This window comes from Podarcis vaucheri (genome assembly GCF_965113315.1).
Source record: "Podarcis vaucheri genome assembly, chromosome: 3".
NCBI lineage: Eukaryota > Metazoa > Chordata > Lepidosauria > Squamata > Lacertidae > Podarcis > Podarcis vaucheri.
In genome coordinates this window covers 47,722,900-47,741,413 of record NC_138761.1, presented here as the reverse complement: position 1 = coordinate 47,741,413, position 18,514 = coordinate 47,722,900, and the positions used below count along the sequence as shown (strand labels likewise).

Below are 18,514 nucleotides of genomic sequence, written 5' to 3'. Positions count from 1 at the left end.
TATTGACTAGGATTTCAGTGCCAAGTAAGGTATCATTGCTCCAAAGGCACAGATAAAGGGTGGACTGGCAATGTAAACATCCCATTTTCAAAGCCAAACACAAAGTCACGCTATACATAAACGTATTTTCTTTCCCTTACAAGGCCTGTGAAATGCTTTTCTCAGAATCCTTGACCCTCTTCCCCTTTGTGCCATTTTTAAAAACAAAGGGGTAGGGAGCGGATTTGGTTATTTGAGACAGCAAATTCCTATGGTAAGCGGGAAAAGAATCAGTGAGAAGAATGGGGTTACTTGTGATTGCTGCCATTGTGTGCGTTGTTGCAGCTTATTGTTCAAGAGGTCCATGGCTTTACGTCTCACAGAAGGCAGCGGGTTGGCCATCAGGCCTTGGATGACGGGGATGAAGGTTTCCGTTGGCATCAAGGCATTGACCTGGAAAGAAAGTAGCAGTGAAATGTACCATGCCAAAAAAAGGGAGGTTCCCACAGGTGTCAGGACTGCTTTCCTTATGGAAAAAAACTAGGAAAAACAGGGTTCCTCCTTACTTTTTAAGTGCTGCAGAACCAGCCACCCTGAGATCAACAGACAGATGAATCAGATAGGCACGCAGCGTGACGATGTTTGCTTGGTTTGCATGACAGCTCACATCAGCATCATCGTCAACCAAAGAAACTTACCTTATCCAGTACATCATAGGACTTATTGAGCAGAGCCCTCCAGAATTTTGCTGTTTGCGTGTCGGCATTTTTTTCCACTGATTGTGCCACAGCATTGATGTAGCAAAGAACTTCTTCCAACAATCTGGATAAACAACAACAGTGACCACCATGAGCAAATGCAATCTCTTCATTTGGAGGAAGGAAATTCAGCTGGGGCTTTTGCTGTTTCAGCTCCCCTTATAGGAGAAAGGCAGCAGAACTGAATTGTGGTGGTTAATTATATATACTATGAAAACCAAAGGACAATCACAGCATTATTTTTTTTAAGCTTCCAGTCCTTCATGGCCGAAGAGAAAAAGTTGAATACCATGCTAACAGTTTTTTAAAATGTACTCATTACACAACATTAAAAATAAAATTTCCATATTTATTATTCTCCTAACTGTGGCACAAGAGTCATTCCATGTTCCATTACCCAACCAACTATAGTTTCAGGTCATTTAGTAGATGCATATATGGGCCTGGGAAAGGAGGAGGCCTAGAGATAGTAATGTTAACCGTATCACAGTCAAAAACTCACTTAAGAGTTGCCTACTTTTATACATCTGGGGTTATATTTGCACCCAAAGGGAAAACAAAATGTAAAGGTAAAGGTAAAGGTAAAGGTACCCCTGCCCGAACGGGCCAGTCTTGACAGACTCTGGGGTTTGTGCGCCCATCTCACTCTATAGGCCGGGGGCCAGCGCTGTCCGGAGACACTTCCGGGTCACGTGGCCAGCGTGACAAAGCTGCATCTGGCGAGCCAGCGCAGCACACGGAACGCCGTTTACCTTCCCGCTGGTAAGCGGTCCCTATTTATCTACTTGCACCCGGGGGTGCTTTCAAACTGCTAGGTTGGCAGGCGCTGGGACCGAGCAGCGGGAGCGCACCCCGCCGCGGGGAAAATGTACCTTTGCTCAAAGACTTTTAACTCCTCAGCGTCTTCACATTCAACCACCTAGGTGATAAAGAAGGGAGGAAAATTATCAATATGCTAGTGGAAATAAAACAGATCTGCTGCGCAAGCCATTATAATGAGGTTCCCTTTGAGCTATTTCACAATATAAAATCAGAGGGGAAGACCACTGGGTCAGAATCAATGAATGAGTCCTGCTAGCAGAAACCTGTGCAAGGATGTCTCCTCTCTGCACGCTCCCCAAATTGGTAAGGATGTGTGTCTGCAGAACCTCTAGAACAGCTTGTTGGGAGTGGGGAAGAAGGGGGATTGTTTCATCTAGCAAGCTGAAATGCAATGGAACAACTGCCACAGTGCTACATTGAATTCTTCCCCACTATATGTGCCTTGCTTGGGTTCCTGACCTCCCTTCCCAAGACACCCAGCCAGAACCCCCCCCCCCTATTATTGTAGTTTTCTGTTTATGTAAGCAGTCCTTAGGTAAAGGTAAAGGGACCCCTGACCATTAGGTCCGGTTGCGACCGACTCTGGGGCTGCAGCACTCATCTCGCATTATTGGCTGAGGGAGCCGGCATACAGCTTCCGTGCCATGTGGCCAGCATGACTAAGCCACTTCTGGCAAACCAGAGCAGTGCACAGAAACGCCGTTTACCTTTCCGCTGGAGTGGTACCTATTTATCTACTTGTACTTTGACGTGCTTTCGAACTGCTAGGTTGGCTGTCCTTGCTTACAGCCAAGTAAGGCATAACTACTGAATTTATTTTGTGCACAATGTCCAAGGTACACTTCCAGTTCCTGCCAGCAAACGCTGAATTTGAAGCTGCAGTCAAGAGGGGGAAAACATTTCTGTGCATTTCACAGAAAATGATATTGATTACATGCAAATCCACAACTGGAAAAGGAACCAAAGAAAGCCCTTCGAAAGATCTGCATGCCTTACCATTTTCACAAAACTGTGTGAAGCCAGGAGCTGTGACATGAAGGAGATGGACAGGAATTTGAAGTGCCTCAGCTGTTTGCCAGAGTGAGACTCCACATCAAAGAGCTCCGTTTCCTGCCTCTGTGGTTTTTTCTTGGGGAGCCTTGATTTCTTTTGCCCAGGGTCCTCTGTGAAAGTATCCAGCAAATAGCATTGATTTTCCAAAACAAGACAATGAGTTTTAACATCCCTATAAATTCTAGATTAAAAGATCTCACTAGGAGGCAGGGCATAGAGTCTTACACTTTTTTGGGGGGAAGATGCGCAACTTGAAAAGCTGTTTTGTGAAATGAATTCATTCTGAAAATTGAGGTACGTATGTTTTATTTGCTTAACTCTTATCTGGGTATACACTGGAACGGTGAGGGTTCTTTGTCAAGTACAGGGTGGCGGCAGCAGTATGAGCAGACAGGGCTTTGGATGTGGTGGACAACAGAGTCAATCTCACCACTCCATAAGACTGCACTGTGAGTTTATGATTATGAACAGTGTCAGTAGGAATACTTGCATCTGGTTTCAATCCAATGGTTCTGCCCAACTGGATTGTATTTAGGCAAGAGGCATGGAAGGGGGGGGGCTTGCAATTACCTTCTTTGTTCTCTGGCAGCTTTGTTAAATAGCCCAGGACTTTCATCAAACTCTGTAACTGTTGGATTACGCTAAATTCGCAGCATACGGAAATCCAGAATTCCGTATCAGTCTCCAAAACAGCGTCCTGTGTAAGTAAGAAAATTTTGGGTAGGAGATGATTAGTAAGGGAGAAACTTGCATTATTTCAAAGAAGGAATTAGCCAGCCACACCACACTTTCACTTAAAAAAACCCCACACAGTATATACGACACAAAAACATAACCTTTCTACAATAATCATGTAGAAAGATATGCAAAAGCATCAGTAGCATATCAACAAAACTGGCTTATATTTCCCCCCCCCCCCCCAAGTTCTGAAGGCCTGTTCGGAACAGCAGAATTGCAGAATGTCTAAAAGAAAGCAGGGATGACCTGCTGCCAGATTTCTACTGGCAAGGAGTTCCACAGGGAAGAGACTGTCACACTAAAGGCTCAGCACAAGGGGCCACCAGTACCACCCCTTCAGACGATCAAGGTTTTAAACAAGGAATGTGCAACAGAAGACACCTCTTACCTTCTCCCCATTGGCTACTGCAGCCACAGATTTAGTCACATGCTGTTCAAACAACAACACAAGAAGAATCCAGAGAAACCGCTCCCCTCCCAAAGTGCTTATCAGCTGCTCTAGGATTGGGAGGCGCCGATGCTCAGGCACGTGAGGCAAAGCATCCACAAACACGCGGATTATTTTAACCACCACCCCTTCCACATTCCCTGGAGTTTCTGAAGAACCGCCATCCTCCTCGGCCTACAAAGGAAACATTTAAAGAATTAACATGTTGTACATACAAACTGCAACCTGAACAGCATTTTGCTGTAGGCCATAGAAAAAACAGGCCTTCCCCAAACACAAAGGAAAACCCCAAGTTGCAATTGCAGCAGGAATACGTCAATATATGATCATGTTCAAAAAGACCTGAAGTAGGGATTATTCATTTTAAAAAGGCATCAGTGTGTTTGTGTGTGCTAATGGTGAGTCCTGGAGGCAAGAAGCCAGTAGGAGAAGGGAAGTCAGGCCTGATCCAAGACTCAAGAGAACAGTATAACTTGTTGAATACCCAGGTGCACTTGACTGTACAAGCCTAGCCAACTTGGTCTTGCCCTCCAGATCAGTTGGACTACAATTCCCATCATCCCTGACCACTCACAACACCCACAGGGCACCGCATTGACTCCCCCTAATGTTTATCTTGCACTGGGAAAATACAGAACCTTCAGAGAGGACTTGCAGGGCATAAGGCTCAGTACAATATCAAGCCAGAAGATGGTTTTCTAGTAACAGTTATTTTTTGAGTTCCACTTTTGCAAGATGTTTGGATTAAGTTAGACTAGGTAGTAACTTAAAGACAAAGAAAGAATCACTGGAAAGAAAGTCCTAATATGAACACTGCAATGTATTGTTTTCCTGAAGTTACTTTCCCTGTGCTACTTAACCACCACTATCCTTTTTATCAAGAATAATCTACCCTCTACCCTCCTCCATTCTTGTACCATGTAAAATTTTATTCTGGGGTGACTACCATAGAAAACTTAAACACGAAAAGTCCATTCAGCACCATATTTTTTTTTACTGATTCTATCGAAAATGGGTTGGGGGGGGGGTCTCTATCAAATATGGAAAACTGCACTAAATAATTTTTAATGGAAAGTTAGCCAGCAAGGTATTTCTTAAGGTATTTTTCAGTGACCCATTCCCAGATTTGAATTAGCTCACCTGTATAAGAGCAGGAATGACCATCTTCACTGTCTTATTAATCACTTGGAAACTGTAAGCATCATCCAGTCGCATGACATTTGCCCCCATGAAGGTGAAAATGGGCATGATGTTGTGCAGCACTTTACCCTGGAGAAGAGAAATCAGTCACTCACACAACACACTAGAATTTGGTGTTGTTTTTTCAAGTATTCAATCCTGCAATGCACTTTTGTGGGAATCTTAGGTGAGAGAGACACGCAGTGGAAGTTGCTCCCGGTACCAGTCACCACATGAAAGGAGAGAAAGGTTCAGATAGTTTACTGTTGAGGAAGATAAGGCTAAGTAAACCAGTTATGGATGTAGCCATATACAGTTTGTGGGCTTTCACAGATGCAGATATATACAAATACAAAGTATCACTTGCTCCAAATAAACCCCAGCAACTCAAGACATAACAAGAAACAGACTCCAACTCACAGCAACGAACACTACTGAGCTGACATACATTAATCACAGATATAGTCAGGGCACTAGGCTATTTACCGTAGCAACTAGACCAACTAACCTTGCACCTGCGATTAGCTCATCCATGGGTGATTTATGCTCATGAAGGAAATTAACCCCTTCTCATGACCCAATACTCCTTCCTTTCTACTGAAAAATTAAGTGAGTGGTTCCAAATGGCTTTATGAGAACTGGCCATCTTTTCCTACAATCCATCACACTCTAACCCCATAGCAAGAGAGTGAACCTATCTTGGCAGCAAAAGTCTCTGCATTACTTTTTTAAAAAAACACCATAGGTCCTGCTGGGTAAACACAGAAATATGTGGCATAGAGATAGGCCCTCCCATCTACCAATACAAGGCTTGCTGAGTTTCTTGCTGCTGTGAGAGGAGGACAGCATTTCTTATGAAGCAGAAGAAAGGAAAAGTAGCTCTTCAACACTGCATCGTTAGGAGGCAAGTGCCATTCAGAACAGAGAAGTGACAAGTCTGTGTCCAGAAACAAAAACAATGGTTCTGGGAGAATTCAGGGATTGATGGAGTACGGGGGTAGAGGAGAGTGAGGTTTGGGGGGGGTCAGAGTGGTCCAAAGAAAGCTGTGACAGTGACATCATCAGATTTGAAGGAGGCAACTTGAAAAGCAAAAATGGGAAGCTGTTTCAAGCATAGGAATGGCTCAGGAAAGAGATCAGATTTAGAATCAATGCACAAAGGAACACCAGAAGACTATCTTTTTTAAAAAAAAAAAAGGAGTAGAGGGGTGAGAGTCTTGCTTCTTCTTAGAAACTAGTTTCAATTCCATTCCCTGATAACAGCCATGAGGAGGTGGAGGAAAAAGGCAGAGCCTGTACTCACAGGAAACATCCCTGCAGCTGCACCCAGCAAGAGCAAAGCATGGTGATGGGTCTGAGGCATCTCTGAAACCCGGATGCACTGGACTACCAGCTCGACATTGAACTTCTCTTCATCAAGGATACCTCGAAAAACAAAGCAAAGACTGAAAGCACAGCCAGGCTTAATTCAATATTAGAAACAAGCCTTGTTATACTTATATTCGCATGCCAATATATGCTGTTTTCATACTAACCACCTTTTTTATTTTTTAAAGGCATAAATGTATATAAAGCCTGGGGCAAACTTTCATACATGGGATCCAAAACGAAACTTTTTTTTTCTTTACCTGCTTTTATCCTGGTACCATCTGGGGACAGTTTCTGGCAAATGTTCAACAGACCACCAAGTACTAGCTGCTTTGTGTATTCCAGATTTTCATGTTCTGCGGAAGGTTCCAGGCATCTGGTAATTCAGAAAGACAGTTAAAAAGCAATGCTGGAGAAAAACAGTCTTTGTAGGGTAGCAATCAGAAGGTGGCTATTTGGCAACTGCTGAGTCACCAGGTACATATATACGGGTTTGGGACACATCCATGACAGGGGGCGAGGTAGAGAATCTCCATCAGGTCCCTTTATTTTTCTGACCAGTCTCCACAGGGATGCTCTGGTGCTATGAGGCCCTCACATGTAAGGGCTGGATGGTCCCCCTTTATGGTTCTGCCACCCTCTAAAGTAAAACATCATTACCTAGCCAGCAAGCTGAAGAGAGTAGGTATCAGTGCTTGTGGGTGTTTGAGCTTCTTCTTGTGTTGCAGCAATTCCAGGATAAGCGTGACTCTGTGCCAGTTCAGACTGCTTTCTTCTTGTCCACATTCCTGGTCCTGAACTTTTCTGAAAGATGGAGAAAAAGAAGAGATTTACTTCCATTTATAGAAGCTTAGCCCATCAATTCTAAAAGAAACTGTTTCTCTGAATAAAAACCCATATGAAATACAATAATGGTCCATGAAGAACTAGCACACCAAAGAGAAACTTCATTGGAATCGAGACTGGACTGGATGCCTACATGATACAAAAGTGTTCACAGTATCTAAAAATTGTTAATCGGTCCTATTAGGTTGGGGACACTACAGCGAAGGTTCTGCCCAGATTCCCATCATTTATCACATTATTAAATGAATCTTAAGTGAGCAATGTCAATAAACCCAAAAAGTAGATGGGTCACAAATGGGAAGAAAGGCAACTGGACAATCTTGCCAGTTCAATGTACAGTCGTTGATTCTCAAACAGAATGCATTCCGTAAGTCTATTCAACTTCCAAAATGTTCGGAAACCAAAGCGCGGCTTCTGATTGGCTGCATAAATATCCCTGGCTATATGTGCTATTTTTCAGTTTTAGGACTGTCCCGCTTGCATGGAGTTAGCATCAGCTGCTTTTATGGGGCTATTTGGATAGGAGAGGCAAGACACAGAGCAACCTCCGAATCAATGCAAGGACCACCTCAATGAGTAGGATCTCCATCAATCTTGGCCCAATGTTCCCAATCCTGCTGAGATTTGGGAGGCACCTACTGCCTGTTTCCAGAAACAAGAGAAGACATTTTTGTTCCAATAGGCTTTCCTTGCTAGATAAATGGATCATAGCCATGAGTGTCTATTTTGTTTTAGTTTAGCTGTTTTTTGCTGCTTTTCTTGCACATTGCCTTGAGATAACTGTGTAGAAGGTGATTAATAAATTATTCTTAATATTAATCATGTTAATTCATGAATGCACACAGATTTGCAAATGGCTTTTACATGTTCTGTTGCCTTGTACCTCTGCTGCTGCATCTTCTGCCTTCTTGTCTGGTGAACAGTAGCCACATTCTTAGTTTTCGGTAAAGGTTCCAATTCCACACTAACTTGCTCAGCATCAACTGAAATCTAAACATTATACAAGAAAGAAATATTTGGATGATTTTATAGAGACATGGTATCCCTTCATCACATACTCAACAGAACACAAAGTACAGTGGCATCCACCGGACTCACAGCTTTAGAATAATGTTCCCCTGTAAGATTTTGCATTTTGGGAAAGGGAGGCAGGGAGGAAGGCACTTGTTATAGAGGTGGGGAATATATTTTTATGTTCTTTTTGAAAATTAGTTAAAAGCATGTTTTCTTTTAAAAAAAGGAAAAAAGATTTGCTCTTTGAGCACAACTCAAAGACAATCAAAGAGCTCCATACTTATATGGAAACAGCAACTTTGTTAAATACATTTATATTTATTTGCTTTGAAAGGAGAAACTGCTATGAAAAACTTTCCCGCAATATTATTTTTTGCTTTACAATGACACATATGCACACACTCAAATATGCAGGACTATTTCTGGACTATTGTTCTAATAACTGTTCCATGCTTTTAATCTCATAATTTAGCACTCATGCAGTAGTTAGTTTTCATGGAGTACCAAGTTGAGAGCAACACAATATGCAATTTATACAGTGTAAACACAATCATCCTATCATGATTGTATATAGACTAATTCCAAATAGCAAGAGGATACTCTCATCATCCCAAGAGATTAAGACCACCTTACCCCTTTAAAAACACTGCCGATGGTCTGTGCACAAAGTGGATTTTTGCAATTTAGCAGTAAATCAAACAAAACTCCCAATATCTTTTGTTGAACCTTCCCATCTGGCAACGCGGCAAAGAATGGTTTTGTAATCTAGAAATGACAAAAAGAGAATAATTTGTGTAAAAACATTCCTTTGTATTCATTTTGCTCACATCCTGAAAGAAAAGGATCAGTGCTATTCCTGCTTTACAGATGCGGGTACCTTTTGTTGGTAAATGGGGGCAGGTGAAGAGGAACTTTAAAGGTGAAGAGGAACTTTCCTGTTTTTAAAGGTTCAACATACTGAATTCCACTGGGAAGAACTACAGGGACTCTCAATCGGCCCCTGTCTCACCTGCCCAAGAGCTCTAATCTGGAAAGTCAATCCTTTGTAGACTTCCTGTGAGACGTGCAGAGCTTTGATGAACAAATCCAGACAGCGCTGATTTGTGCAAAGGAGGGCAGCCGAATGCTCATTGTACTTCCCAAGGATGAGATGCAGAAGAAGAGCTTCATCTTTTAACATCCCCTCCGACCCCTTAAGAGCTTTCTCCAATAATCGATCCAGGACAGGCAGCAGGTGAGAAAGCACCACCTGAAAGCAGAAAAGGTGTTCAAGATCAACTCTCTCTTTAACAAGCATTCAGAAATATATATTTTACATTCAAAGGGCATAGAGTCGTGCAACAGAAGTACCCAAAAGGCAAAATATTCAAAATATTTATGGGTCACCAACCCTATTGGGCCTCTTCAAAATGAAGAAACTGCCATGGACACCTTTTCACCCACCCCACTCAACCTATTATATTGGCAACAAAAGAATGTTTCTTTCAAGGCTTATTTCAGCAGGTGGAGAGGACCCTGTGGGTGTAAGAGAAGTCTCTGAGTTCACATATGAGTCCAGGGTGCCATGTTGGTGACCCCAGATGTAGACTCCTAAGAGAAAAGTTCAGAAGAGGGTCAAGGTTGGCTGATCCCAAAGGAGTTACACATGTGTTATTCCCTTGCTACATATGCTTCAGTTTGGCATATTTGGCAAACTGTTGGAAAAATTAGAAGCACACACACAGAGCCTAATTTCCATACTTTGGATTTTAATTTGCAATGTAAAGGGGACCTCGAAAGGAGCATCGCAGTTTACCACACAGTGATTTGAAGTAGTAATACAGCAGTTGCAGGAACAGACAGAACAAAACTTAGCTCCCCGCCTCCCCATATTTCTACATCTTAGTTTAGAATGCAAAATTTGCATTTACAGTCAAACCCTGGTTGTTGAACACAATCCGTTCTGGAAGTCTGTTCAGCTCCCAAAACATTCCACAACCGAGGTGCAGCTTCCGATTGGTTGCAAGAGCTTCCTGCACTCAAGAAGAAGCCGTGTCGGACATTCGGCTCCCGAAAAGCATTTGAAAACCGGAGCATTTACTTCCGGGTTTTTGGCATTAAGGTGCCGAAACGTTCGAAAATGGAGCCATTTTGGAACCAAGGTTTGACTGTAGCTGAAATGTGCACATCTAAATTGGCTTTGTGGAACAAAATAATCTAAGGCATGATTTAGTTTCGAAACAGCAAGGTCCCACTCCACAACAAAATGCTTCCAGATGGGCAAGCACATTTTCAAAAGCTTGACATAATGCGTTCCACACACCTGGCCGTTGACTTCATGAAGAATTTTCATCAGGTTCCTTGCAACGTATGAAGGGCATTTGGTGGTTTGCACACACTTAAGTAATGCTTCCAGTGCTCCTGACAACTTCTGCTGCTGCGTCTTTTGCTTGTGTTGAGTTTGTTGTACTTCAAAAAAATTATGAAGGCACTAAATTATAAAACAAAAGGGGGGGGGGAGGCATTCAGGAGCTATTCAGCACAATAGCTGTATAATCAGTATCATCCAACACAGTTCTGAGTAGTCTGGACACCACCCCCTTGCCCCAAAATGGAATGTTTGAGACCGGGAAGCACTTTTCCCAAGACCCCTTCACCATCAGATGCTACTGAGCAGATGGAATGGTGATAGAGAAGTATATTGTTGTAGCTGACAATGCTGCAACAGAATAAGACTGCAAATGGGCTCACACCAGCGTTCAGTGAGTCATTATGTGTTTTCTGCCATCCTCAGTTCCTCAGGATACCAGTGAGCTGATCTGGGTCAGCAACTAGATGGAGCTCACTGGGGGCTCAGAGACAAGTGCCTCTGTAGGAATGCTGGATAAAAGCATTAAATTCCCCAGTGAGAAAGTCAGACACTACTCACATTACTTGGACAATCAAATCTTAGCTTAATAAGCTGAGACATGTACCATCTTTATGAACCCTCAATGCAATCCCGTTACTCCCACTTCACTCCTCCCTTCATGTGAGGAAGTGAGGAAGCTCCTGTTAACCATTGTTTCCACTTCTTAAGCACAAAGTGGAAGCCAACTTTAAACCATCACTTCTTATTCTAGCTGTCTGAAAGCCAATAACTGTAGTTTCCTATTTTGGATGCAACTGTCACCTATGGCTAGCTGCAGCTTCCTGGCTTGACTCTCATAGCAGAAGCAAGAGGCCCATATGTGGATGCAAAAAACCTCACACATCTCATCTTATTTGATCATTCAAATGTGGCTACTGTCATCTATAACCTTCTCTAACCAACTCAGGAAAAAGGATTGCTCTAGAGAGGAAGTTGGGTGGTGCCTCCTAGTCAAACCCTTGTCCAAAGTTTTCTTGAAAAACTTGTCTCCTGAAGATGGTAATATCATCCAGTGCCAGAATCACTGGGAGACAAACAAGTATGGTGAATGTCCGATTCAAAACAGGTAACACAGTATTTTGCCATCAAGGCTTACCTGGATTATGTAATTTTGGTCAGATATTATCTCCTCAGCTTTCTGCACTAAATTATGAATGATTTGATGAAATGCAGATTCTTTTATTCCACTTAAGGCATGAAGGCAGTTTACAGCAGCTCTTCGTACTTCTCTCACAGGACTTCCCAAATTGATCAGCAAAGCTATGACCACTGGAAAGGGAGAAAAGGAAACAGTTAAAAAAATTATGGTTAACAATTGTTAAAACAACAACAAGAACAACAACAACAACAACAACAACTTACTAACAAACTTTCCATTAGAAATCTGATTTATCTAGCCAATTGCTGCATTTCAGAAACATTCTACCCCCATCTTTCTGTGAGCATCCTGATGAACAGTTGTAAATAAATAGGCAAGTAACACAAGGGTGTTGCCTTTGTTCAGGATTTTAGAGTCAGCACATTTACTGAATTAAGTGCACAGGCTAGGTTTGCATGAAGGTCCTTGCAGATAATTGCCCTCCACAGACTAATTTACATCTCCTTGTCTATGCCCACCTTCCAGGTTCCCTCTGTTTCTATGTGCCATGTTTGTCCCCCTAAATCACCCACCTAACGGGTGAGGAAATCTTGCAAAATATGACAAAAAGACCAGTGCGCAGTACCTGGGGAGTTTGCTGATGTCAGTTGTCTTTTCCTCTGCACAGACTGCGATGCAAGCATGGCCTGCCCGATGTACAAAGCCCGGGTCTGTTGCACGGCATCCATCACAACGTTCAGCTGATTTGAAAGGTTGTAACTGTACGTCCATAAGACTGAGAGGAATCTGAATTCATGCTCTGGATTTTTCAAATGTACCTTCAAATTAAAAAAGGAAAGTCCTGAATGTGCGAAGTGTGTGTGTGTGTGTGTGTGTGTGCACACACACAAACTCATCAATCGTTTGTTGCTTTCTTCTGGTTTTGACAGGGCGAATGCCTACATTTCATTTTACTGGAACTAACTTACAGCAAAACTTCGACCAAATGAGTACAGTGGTACCTTGGGTTAAGTACCTAATTCGTTCCGGAGGCCCATTCTTAACCTGAAACTGTTCTTAACCTGAAGCACCACTTTAGCTAATGGGGCCTCCTGCTGCCGCTGCGCCGCCAGAGCACAATTTCTGTTCTCATCCTGAAGCAAAACTCTTAACCTGAGGTACTATTTCTGGGTTAGCGGAGTCTGTAACCTGAAGCGTATGTAACCTGAGGTACCACTGTATTTTAAATAAATGTATTGAAAGTGCATGAATTAGACTAAAAACCAGAAAAAAAGTTTTAAGATATATGGATTTAAATCGGCTGGGAGGGTGTGGGTGGTGGAGGAAGGGACAAGGTACCTGAAACAGAAGTTTCATCATTGCACGAAAATGATCAGCATAGATTCCCTCACTGGCTCCACGGACCAGGATGTCAAAGAGCTCCAACAGCAGGTGTAAGTAGTTTTTGCTCGCTTCACTTAAAGTTTCAGGGTTCCACCACAACTCATCTGTATGAATGCACAGAAAAAGGGAGCAAAGACTGATCAGAACAAGGCTTTCTGAAGGCCACAAATCTAGCACTGGTCACCATTCCACGATCCACATTCTTTAGAAAACGATGTGCAGTGCTGCAATGAGCATAGGAATTACAACAGGACTTTTTTAAAAGTATCATTTTGCAACCGAAAAGTCACCTTTCAAAAAGGAATCTGGAGGCAGCAGGCCTTGAATAAAGCTTCTGAGCCAAACGATGAGCAAGACAGAATCTTCTACAGCCACAGCTTCTCCAGCATTTAACTTTTGTATATATGTTGTTAATGCCTCTAAGAGCAGGTCACTGTGAGATGCGAAATCGCAGAGAAATGCCTGAAAATGAAAACACCACTCTTTATATGTAGCAGTTCTCCCTCTGCCTTCATTTTTTAAAAATGCATACCACAAACACCTGTCTTTAAATTCAGAAGCCCCAAATGAATGTTGCTATTCAAAATAAACCTCGAGTTAGTTCTCCTAAAAATTTAATGCATGTTTGGGGATTGCAACGCCTAGTGAAGGAGGGGATGGGCTGGAATACTAGTCCCCGAGCGACTGAAAAAAAACATAGGCTTCCTAGGGTGCTAATAGCTTCACTTGATCTATGCTTTGCTCCACCCATTCCCACTATGACTGGTCACTGCCTTACCTGGCTTTATGTAAAGCATGTGAAGCTCACCAATGCCTTCCATTTGCTTTATCCATTTCTATTCCTATCTGGCAGCCTGGTTCCAATTCCACTGTGTGCTTCTTTCCCTGAACATGCAACACCTGACTTTCAGGAAAGGACCTCTGTATGCTCCTCTAGCCTACAATTTCCCCTTCCCCTTTCTGCTAGGCACAGGTCTTCCTTCTCACTGCCCAAGGAGCACCTTGCCAAAACCTGGTTGTTTTAGATTAGTTTCAAGCATCGTAACCGTACACCAGTGCAAGTTTAGAGCTGTACTGGGGAGAAACCAAAAACACTTCTGATTGCAAGCTGAAGTGATACAGGTAAGTCTTAATGAAGCTGCCTACTACTATACAACAGATTTTAGAAGTATCTACCACAGAACTAACATCCCTTCTGTTTCCTGCCTAATTCTCAGTTTCTTTCAGTCAAGCTTACAAACTCAGGAGTCCTCACCTCCGCATGGTAAGTATCTTCAAATTTTTGTACTTTTCTCCTCAAAAGATAGAAGACCTTCAAAGCCAGCGGCAAACGGCGCTCTTCTGCTTGCGAACGACTGCAGCAGGACTGGACAAGAACAGAGCTGATAATGTGAGCGGTTATCTTCTGTAGCCCTGAATGAGACTCCTCAGCAATACTGATGAGACCTTCCACCTTGAAAGGGAATGAAAACACAGGTACATTTTCAATGGTGACATTAGTTCTGTAGAAAGAAGGTTGGCCAATATCTGCATTTTGGCTTCTCTGTGTATTTCCCCTACCCACATGCCATATACAGAACCTGGTTTTAACATATCAACTGAGCTACAGATAGGAAGGTGTTTTAAGAGCATAAAGAATAGCGTGCTGGATCAGGCCAGTGTCCCAGCATCCTGTTCTCACAGATGCCTGTGGCAAGCAGGACCTAAACACTCTCCTCTCCTGAGGTTCTCAGCTACTGGTGCTCAGAAGTGTTACTGTCTCTGACTACGGACGCAGAGCACAGCCATGACGGCTAGTATCCTTTCCCCTCCATCAATTTGTCTAATTCTCTTCTAAAGTCCTCCAAGTTGGTGGCCATCGCTCATATCATTAGTAACCAATCTCCGGAACATGCTCTCTTGGGTAATTCATGAGGCAAACAGTGATAAGCTCTCTTAAAAAGGTATCTGTTTACAAAGTTTCCCTGGAATGTAACTCTTAATTTTTAACATGTCTTTGTACACTGCTCAATTTTATTTGTGAGATACAACTGGCATTTTGCTTTCTTGAGGAAATGTTACTGAACGTTGTTGGATTTTTGTTGCTTTCGTTTTTGTAGAAACTGCTTAGAGCTTTTAAAATAGGAGGTGGTATAATTTTTTAAAATAAATAAATGGCCCGAGGGACCATGGGGTGTTGCTGCTGGTCAGAACAGACCATATCAGGGACAATAATTTTGCTCAAGGGAGCTTTGTATATGCTCGTTCTGCATATTTCCTTCAATGTGAGGCAGTGCAAATTGTGCAAAGTAAGCATTCTATGTCCATCATTTAATCTGGGTTTCAAAAACTACAGTTTGCATCTTCCCGATCTATGAGTTGCTTCATTGTGATAATGCCTGTAATCAAGCATCTTTTATATCTACTGGTCATACAACTTAAATAACAGCTTTTTATTTAAAAGAACATTGTCAATCACACACATACCATTTGTAAAGTGATGGAAGAATCCTCTGAATTTAGGTTCTCTGACAAAAGGCTGATCAGTTTTGCATTAGATGCAGCTATCACGTCTCCTAACTTAGAATCTTTAACCACCTTTTTGAAAGCTATTTCACCAAAAAGCAAAAAATAGCATTAATATATCAGACACAACATCAAAAACAATATGGTTAAAGACAATGGCAGACTGCCTAAATTCTGCAAAACCTTTGCCTTTTGCATAGTCTTCTTCACTTCATGTTCAAAAATGCAATGCCATTGATATTTTTCTAAAGTCATATCAACTGTACATTTACCCCTGCCTTTTTCTTACTGTAGGAAGTTATTCCACATTGCCAAAGCCTTTCTTCTTTGTATCATGCACACTTTAAAAATAAAATTTTATATTCCCTGAATGCAGAAAATGCTATTGTAAATTTTGTTTGACTATAACCTAAGTTTTTACCGATAAAATGTTTCTGAACAATAAAAAAATAACTAAAACGAAAACATCTTGCTTCTTTTGGAGCCACATTTTTCGGGCATTTTTAAAAGAAAAATGTAAGTTTGTTATCTTGTGAATAATGCTACCAAAAAACCTGTGTCACTTATTTTAGGAACCCATCTTTTAATTTTTAATGGCTTACCGTCTGGCCAGCCTTTCAGCAAAGGATGTAGGGAGCAAAGACCAGAATCTGCTACACAACGTGCCACTTTCCATTTGGCAGAGTTAGAATTACTGCTGGTTATGACTATAAATGGCAGCACCTTTAGGACTAATTGGTTTAAGAGCTCTTTATTCTCTTTAAGAATCTCTTCTTTGATTAAAAGGTGTATTGCAGTCTCCAGGATTTTGCACCTAGCACACACATGGAAGGAAGAACAATGGGTATTTTTAGACCACATCTCCAAAATCAAGTTTTGCAACACAGTTCCCCTTCCTAAAATATTTTCATATTGGCATGTTATTTAATATGATGGAAGCTGATGACTGCATTGCTGAAGAGCATCTACTAGCAGAGCTTATTAACACAAGTTTTGTATTGTTTGGAGAAACGTTATGCTCTAAAACACAAATCCCAGTTTCTTGTGTTATATGCTTGAAGATATGGAAGATGCTATATATTTAACCCTTTGTTTATTGCTAGGAAACCTGCCACTGCCTCTTTTTGAGTAACTGAATCCTTGGCTCCAATCCAGTGGAAGAAAGGAGGAGGAGATATTTGTCAATTCCCCAGTGCCACCTGCCACACTATTCTGGAGTTTCCCTCTGAAGATGCTGCTGCAGAGGGAAGGGGGAAATCAGCAAATGCCAGAAGAAGTCTCTGTCGGATGGGAACCAGTTAATTCATATTCCTTCAACACACAATGATTCCAGAATAAGGAAGTAACAATATGCCACTAAATCAGCAAAGTGTATTGTATAACTTGATCCGCAGACAAGAAATGAAATTTGTAAAATAACTAAAATTCTGAGAAGGCATGAAGAGACCCTTAGCAAAGGTTGCCTTTAAAGAATCCAAAAGGGAGCTGTAGAAATAAACACCTACCATTTTTCATCCTTTGAGAGGTCAGCTCTTTCAAAAAGACACAACAGACTGAAGCCAATTTGTTCATCAAAAGCCTTTGAATTAAGCAACCAGGTCTAGAAAAAAGGAACCAGTATAAAAACTCCCACATATGCATGGACAAAAACTAGAAGCAATTGTGTCGGTCGAAAGCAAAATTTCAGATTTACTAAAAATATTTTTCAAGAAGTGCATTTTATATTCACAGGAAACTGCTTTTGAAGAAAAAACCTAGGGATTTTCTAGATTGCTCTGTGAATATTGTTATTAAACTCCTCTCTTTCAAGGGAGAGAAAAGGAAATCTCTTGAATTTTCATGTTAATTTAGTGGCAAGACAGAACATTGGTCTCCACTAAAACTAAGTGAACAAAGCCATAACATATTAAGAGGATATCTACACCCACAACCTGGAATGATTAACTAAACACTTTAACTCCTGAGCGTAAGAACTGCCTACGTTCTCTCTCAAATGCATTGTGATAGGACTGCAACCTAAGAATAAGCGATGAAACTGAGAACTATCAAACATACTTTAGTATGATATTTATCTTAATGCATGGCCGATACCGAAAAAAGAATGCTTTTCCAGAAACGCATGCCATCGTAAGTCAGGCAATCACAAATGATAATAAATACCAAGAATTTCTGGGCCCTTGAAGAGATGAAGGCGTACCTCCAATGTACCAAGAGATGACATAATCACATCTAGATTATTATCCTTAAGGCGGGCTAAAATTGCTTCTTCTATAAAGGAGTCGTCAAAGCCTTCCTGAAAAGAGAGGAAGGGCGAGAAATCATCATACAATTCAATTACATTCAAAAGACGTGGACTAATACTTTCAGTAAAACGCCAATTCCAGTTCAGAAGCAGACACAATATTATTTAGACAATTACACATTACTTATGACAGTAAGCTGCAAGACAGATGGTCTATAGAATCACAGTTGTAGAATTCATATGGCAACAGACTGTGTCTAATGACATAATCACAAACTATAATTAGCCAAAGGCTTTTCTGTATTCCCATGATCAGCCTCGCAGTGTTGACTGTACATCATGCTCAACACACAATAATCGGAAAGAGTAAATCATAATAGAAACTCTGCCCCTCTCCAAAATACTAGGCCCAGGAGGAGTGGTGAGAGAACAGTTGACTGCTCATGTTCAGAGGCTAAATTAGGAAGTAGCTTGCATGTTGTAAAGCAATAACAAAAGAAGGAAGAAGTCTGATTGGGGAAGAGCTATACAGTCATACCTTGGGTTACAGCTGCTTCAGGTTGTGTTTTTTCAGGTTACGGACCGCCGAAACATGGAAGTACCGGAACCGGATACTTCGGGGTTTCGGCGGTCGCGCATGCGCAGAAGCACTAAATTACGCTTTGCGCAAAAGCGCCGAATCGCAACCCAC

At 41.7% G+C, this 18,514-nt stretch overlaps 1 protein-coding gene across 1 annotated transcript in view; it reads right to left on the bottom strand.

Moving 5' to 3' along the window:
• HEATR1 (HEAT repeat containing 1) overlaps positions 1 to 18,514 on the bottom strand; it is a 35,521-nt gene that overhangs the window by 7,194 nt on the left and 9,813 nt on the right. The window contains exons 13-35 of the mRNA XM_082214950.1: positions 17,779 to 17,874; positions 17,087 to 17,181; positions 16,184 to 16,395; positions 15,543 to 15,664; positions 14,332 to 14,529; positions 13,367 to 13,538; positions 13,032 to 13,180; positions 12,319 to 12,511; positions 11,691 to 11,863; positions 10,508 to 10,675; positions 9,215 to 9,454; positions 8,839 to 8,970; positions 8,075 to 8,181; positions 7,006 to 7,149; positions 6,606 to 6,721; positions 6,281 to 6,402; positions 4,939 to 5,067; positions 3,739 to 3,972; positions 3,183 to 3,309; positions 2,556 to 2,722; positions 1,610 to 1,656; positions 678 to 801; positions 292 to 432 (exon numbers count right to left, since the gene is read on the bottom strand). Of these exons, the coding sequence (XP_082071076.1) occupies positions 292 to 432; positions 678 to 801; positions 1,610 to 1,656; positions 2,556 to 2,722; positions 3,183 to 3,309; positions 3,739 to 3,972; positions 4,939 to 5,067; positions 6,281 to 6,402; positions 6,606 to 6,721; positions 7,006 to 7,149; positions 8,075 to 8,181; positions 8,839 to 8,970; positions 9,215 to 9,454; positions 10,508 to 10,675; positions 11,691 to 11,863; positions 12,319 to 12,511; positions 13,032 to 13,180; positions 13,367 to 13,538; positions 14,332 to 14,529; positions 15,543 to 15,664; positions 16,184 to 16,395; positions 17,087 to 17,181; positions 17,779 to 17,874 (3,408 nt within the window). The remainder of the gene's footprint in view (positions 1 to 291; positions 433 to 677; positions 802 to 1,609; positions 1,657 to 2,555; positions 2,723 to 3,182; positions 3,310 to 3,738; positions 3,973 to 4,938; positions 5,068 to 6,280; positions 6,403 to 6,605; positions 6,722 to 7,005; positions 7,150 to 8,074; positions 8,182 to 8,838; positions 8,971 to 9,214; positions 9,455 to 10,507; positions 10,676 to 11,690; positions 11,864 to 12,318; positions 12,512 to 13,031; positions 13,181 to 13,366; positions 13,539 to 14,331; positions 14,530 to 15,542; positions 15,665 to 16,183; positions 16,396 to 17,086; positions 17,182 to 17,778; positions 17,875 to 18,514) is intronic.